General features: G+C 41.4%; 1 protein-coding gene across 1 annotated transcript in view; it reads left to right on the top strand.

Moving 5' to 3' along the window:
- Nucleotides 1-800: 800 nt before the first annotated feature.
- LOC144685768 (uncharacterized) overlaps nt 801-6,000 on the top strand; it is a 197,050-nt gene continuing 191,850 nt past the window's right edge. The window contains exon 1 of the mRNA XM_078550619.1: nt 801-1,207. Coding sequence (XP_078406745.1) covers nt 1,135-1,207 — 73 coding nt within the window. The 5' untranslated portion in view covers nt 801-1,134. The remainder of the gene's footprint in view (nt 1,208-6,000) is intronic.

Below are 6,000 nucleotides of genomic sequence, written 5' to 3'. Positions count from 1 at the left end.
ATTATGGCTTGATTGATTTATATCATTTCTTACATCAAACCATAATTTCTTGGGGCTCTTGCCCTTGCCTCTTGCCAAAAACAGCTCACAGCTGATTATTTTAGCTCTACCCCATTAAACTCAATGGCATTTGTGAATTTGTTGTATGCTGCCATTAATGTTGCTGCCATTTTGAAAAATAATGCATTGGATTTTGCAGTAACAGGCTAACAGTGGTTACCATTATTAATGTATAGATTGGACACCAATTTCACATATGCAATTAATTGCATAAATCAGGAATTTGTTGTCTGAGATGATCTCCTCCAAAAGCTGTGTAAGAATGATAGTCCAGATCTTACAGATGCTGCACGAATTGCCGATGCCTGCGAAGATTTCTGTGCCTGCCTTTTTGAGAATTTTTTCAGCTGGGTCTTCTGATCCAGGTTGGAGCAGTTATGGGTCAGCGCAGCCATCCTCGTGGAAGACTGGGCATTGAAGAAAACAGGCAAAGACAGAACATGTCCCCTTTTTATGACATTAGCTGCTATATTCAGGTAAGTCTTCAAAGGTCTCAAGTCTTTCAGAGAGCAGGTGAGCAATCGGATTAGGGGTGGAGTTGTGAGAGTCGGGTTGGGGGTAGTCAGGTCAGGGGGTGGTGTTGAGAGAGTCGGGTCGGGTGGATACTTGGGTCTGGGGTGGTGGGAGAATGGGTCATGTTTGGTTGGGCTGGGATTGTGCATGGTAGTCAGTGGGCGGTAGTCAGGTCAGAGAGGGTAGTCAGGTCAGGTTGGGGGCTGATTGGGAGGGTTGGTTATGGTACGCAGTGCAGTTATGCTGGCTAATCACTTAGATAGACCAGGTATTAACCAGCGTAGCTTTTCCAGGGTAATTGTGCAGTTAAGTCCTGAATATCTGGCCCAAGTTTCTGACACTGAACTCAGTGCCTGAGATTTTCATGGAGGATCCTCGGCAGCGGAAATTAATCCACCAGAAGTTTAAACTTCTTGGGTAATTTCAGCACATGGCATCAGGATTTCCGTGGGGTCCTGATGTCCATCTTCCAACTAAAGTTCCAATTTCAATGACATGAATATCGGAAGATTTGGGCCGATATCTCATGAAGAAACTTGCCAGTGGAATACATAGAACGGCATGAAGTTACTGTATTTAGCTGATAGACATCGACTAAATTCGCCAGAAAAAATTCCGTCCTGTCCATTCCAGTGTAAGTAAACTTTTAAAGCTGTGATAAGTTTTAATTCCTGCAAAGCAACCTCTCTGGCATTAACAAGTGTGGAGAGTCATTCTTCAGATTTTATTACTGATGTTTTAAAATATTTTGTTAGCTTACCTTTTTCTCTTATTGCCCTCTATTTTACCATTTACATGGTTTGACATGGATTGATGCCTGGAATGAGCGGGTTGTCTGATGAGGAAAGGTTAGACAGACTGGGCTTGTTTCCGCTGGAGTTCAGAAGCGTGACAGGTGACTTGATTGAAGTATATAAGATCCTAAATGGTATTGACAAGGTGCACTTGGAAAGATGTTTCCTCTTGTGGGTGGATCCAGAACTAGACAGCACTGTTTTAAAATTAGAGGTTGACCTTTAAGGACAAAGATGAGGAGAAATGTTTTCTCTGACGGTTATGCAACTTTGGAACTCTGTCTCAGAAGGTGGTGGAAGTGGGGGTGATTGAATATTTTTAAGGCAGAGGCAGATAGATTCTTGTTAGGCAAGGGAATCAAAGGTTATCGGGGGTAGATGGGAATGTGGAATTCAAAACACAAACAGATCAGCCATGATCTTAATGAATGGCGGGGTAGACTCGTGGGGCCGAATGGCCTACTTCTGCTCCTATTTTGTATGTTCATATGACATTGACTTCAATATAAGAACTGATCCTAGTTCAGAATTTGCATCGCCCCTTAGCTGTTCTTCAATATAGTTAAGGAGTTGCTTGCTTGTCCTGTTCACACAGGCCCTAATAGTTGGCTGAGAGGAACTTCCAGTGCAAAAGCCTATAGAAAGTTTATGGGTAAATGCAAGAGTAACCACCACTGACCATAAAATCCAGACCAATTGTGCTGGAGACCTGCTAAATGGGTTTGTAGATAAAGCAGAGTGTTTTATTTCCCAGGGTTTGGGAGTCATTACAGAGCTGAGCACAGGCTGCACACTAACTCTTGCCTATTCACCCAAACTAGAATGCAATGAGCTTTATTGGGAAACGATTTAAGCAATCCAGATCCTTCACTTAATGAAAAGGTGTCAACTTGAGAAGTATTCTAAACCTTTGTGAGAATGTCTCCTACCTCCATGAATCCAAGCAAAACCCTGAACACAAACAGTCAATGTTACTCAAGAGGTCACTTAAAACCCTGTCCTTAAGAGACTGGAGTCATTTGCTAATAACCTGACTCACAGTCAGAGATGCCAGGAATTGAAATTCTGCACAAATACTCAATTGAATTAATTAATCAGAAATTGAGGCACTGGTCCAACCAAATTCCTTTTAAAATAGAACTAATAATTAGATCTCTTATAATAGTTTTCAGATATTGGGACTGACCTGTTGCGCCATTAATGGCTGATTAATACATTGGCCATTGACTCCAGCTCTTTTGATTCACCGTCATGCTCGTTGTAGCATATTCTAGTCAACTCTCCAGCAAATTTGGTTAATTCACTACTGGATGATTAGTATGCACACCGGTCTAACTGCTGTTCACCAATGTCAGTAGCGAATTTAAGACCAATGTTGGCAACTAATGTGGGAAATCTTGTTGGTGCACAAATAGTCCACTAGATGGAGCACATAAAGTTTTTTGTAAGCCAATAGAAATCACTTGGCAATATCAGCAGATGAATGCTAAACTTATTTGTAACCCATTCCTACCTCTTTTATTTCAGTGAAAGTATGAGCCAAATTAAAATAAACTGATTACCACATGGGTTTAAATTGTGAATGAATGCTACAGGAGCACATCAACTCAAGTTCCATGAAGCTCACCAACAAAAAGTTGTCGGCTTTCAAAAGTGTAGTTCTGTCCAATGGTACCGGTGAGTGTGCCAAATCATTTTTTCCCTCAGAGGATGTGAATTCTAAAACAGGTATCCTGTTGTCTTTGCCTATCTGTGGCTCACCATCTCTCCTCTCCCCTCCCCCAATCCAAAACACACTGGCATCTGAGCATCACAACTGTCCCTTGCCCCAAATGTTTTTGCTCAGTCCACGTTCTAACCTCTCATAGCTCTTTTGGAGATCTGGGGCAGGCTGATTGGCTTCCTGTTGTGCTGTGTCTAATCCTGACGCTTCAGGTGTCATGATTGTGTGCCAGGCTTGATTGACCAGCTTGTCTTTCCCTGCCTGTTGTTTTTGTACCTTCGTATAATAAGGAGCTGTAGCTGCTGCAGCTCTGAATTTCCTACTTTTACACATGCAAAATATTCTGTATAAGTTAGACTGAGAATTCTAAGATGCAACAGTTGCTTGCATCAGCTGGGCCAGGCAGAAGTGAGAACTATGCCATTGTATGTCGTTATGTGGAAGAACATAACATATAGCAAAGCAGAAATAGGCAATATTTATTGCAAGTGAATCAGTGCACAGTCTGCCTTGACATCAGAGCCTTACCTTCAATGCTGTTGTGATGTCAAGGGCAACTACTCCCATCTCTTGTCTGGCATCAATATTGGCATTAAGGCTGTGGGAAGTCTGGAGCCAAATGATTCTGGTGAAATCTAGAGAGTGAAGCGTTAACATCAGAAGCATACATGATGCTGATGTAAGAATGTCAGATCACATGAGAGAGGTGTAAGCAAGATCCAGAAGGAGAAGAAGATCCAGCCTTGGGTAGAGGTCCAAATGTGTGAATACTTGCTGTAAATAAAAAGTAATAGTTTTAAGAAACTACAGACTTGAGCAGCATACTTTGGGAGAATAGACAATTCCCAAAACCTCCATCTAGACCCCAGCCACACAACAAAACCCAAACTGAACTTTGGTAAACAGGATACTGATGAGTAGGTGTTTCTACAATATCAATGACTTGTTCCATCATCTTACTATGATCCTGAGGAGGCTGATAGGGCTGTAGTTGACTGGGCAAGAATTATAATGTATTCGTGGATAGGACATACTTGAACAATCTTCAATATTGGTGCAGTGGCAATAGTGGCAGAAGCATTGAATACATAATTTGTATCTGTTTTCACTGTTGTAGACACAAAAGAAAATCCCAAGAATGCTTGAAGATCAAGAGGTAAAGGAAGGAAGGAACTTAAAATAATCACAATCACTAGGGAAAAGATACAGGGAAAACTATTAGAACTAAAGGCTGTCAAGTCCCCCGGACCTAATGGTTTACATCCTAGGGTTTTAAAAGAACCAGCCGCAGAGATAAAGGATGCATTGGTTGGGATCTTACGAAACTCCCTGGATTCTGGAGAGGTCCCAGTGGATTGGAAAATCACTGATGTAACACTTCTATGCAAGGGGGGAGGGAGCCAGAAAGCAGGGAACTATAGGCTAGTTAGCCTAATGTCTGTCATAGGGGGTATTCTGGAATCCATTATTGAGGAGGTAATAGCAGGTCATTTAGAAAAATCACAGTACAGCCAGGCAGAGTCAGCATGCTTTTGTGAAAGGGAAATCATGTTTGATTCATTTATTGGAGCTCCTTGAGGAAGTAACAAGCAAAGTGGTTAGGGAGGAACCTGTAGATGTGCTGTACTTGGATTTCCAAAAGACATTTGATAAAGTGCCACATCAAAGGCTACTACACAAAATAAGAACTCTTTACGTATGAGGTAACATATTCCTGGAGGCGAAGAGTGGAGATAATTGGGTAATTTTGGTGCTGGCAAGATGTTACAAGTGGAATGCTGTGGGGTTCAGAGCTGGGGGCCTCAGCTGTTTAAAATCTATGTCAATGACTTGGATGAAGGGACTGAATGTATGGCCGCTAAATTTGCTGATGACACAAAGATAGGCAGCAAAGTAAGTTGTGAAGTGGACATAAAGAGTCAACGAGTGATTTGAATATGTTGAGTGACTGGCAAACATCGTTCTAAACTCAAGGGAATACTATCATGTTTATTTAACCAAGCCCCATTATTTACGTCCTACCTGCCCCCACTCCCCCCTCCCCACCACTTATTATTCTGGTAAATCACTACTTTATCTCCTCTAAAGTCAATCACTTATCTTATGTATTTTTAAAAAATAACATATTAACATGATACAATGCAATAAAATTCATTTTTTAAAATTCATAAATTTACCTAAAATAACAAGTAATACTGTCAAATGAGCCACAAGCCCAGTAACAAACATCCTGCTGGACACTGCAGACTGGAATGATCTGAGTGAACGATCAGAATCTTGTGGCTGGAGTTGAACTTCTGGTTCTAATGTTAGTTCTGTACTGACGTGTGTGGTAAGAGTTTACTTCACACTTACTCAGGTTGTGCTTCTAGCCGAGTGTAGGGCATCTTCCCCTGCCCCAGCACATTTCAGTTCCACCATTCTCCCTGACAGAGTATCTGCATAACAGTGTGACCGACTGTCCCAGGAATCCTTGCACTTCTGATCCTATTACAGAGGTGACTGAACCTGACTCATTCCAGATAAAGATAGTAATAATTCACTGTTCATTGCAATGGCAGGGAAAGTGTACAGAGTATGAACAGACAGGCACAGTACACAACTATCAGCCGGATTGTATCAGTCACTCGCAGAAATACCTTATGTATTAAATGAATTTATATTAACATGATACAATGCAAGAAAATTGTTTTTAAAATCCAGAAACTTACCTAAAAGAATAATTTGTACAGTCAAACAAGTCATAACTGAAGCCGGACCAGATTAAAATCGAAGCAGTAGTGAACATGCCACCCCCAGAATGTGTGAAAGACTTGGAGAGGTTTTTGGGAATGGTGACCTCTCTTGGGAAATTCATTCTGAACATGTCAGAACAATAAGCATTGTGCTGGACACTAGCTGCAGGTTGGA

Source organism: Cetorhinus maximus, chromosome 10 (genome assembly GCF_964194155.1).
Source record: "Cetorhinus maximus chromosome 10, sCetMax3.hap1.1, whole genome shotgun sequence".
Taxonomy (NCBI): domain Eukaryota; kingdom Metazoa; phylum Chordata; class Chondrichthyes; order Lamniformes; family Cetorhinidae; genus Cetorhinus; species Cetorhinus maximus.
The sequence above is the reverse complement of the archived record's forward strand: the minus strand, read 5'-3'. Positions and strand labels throughout refer to the sequence as shown.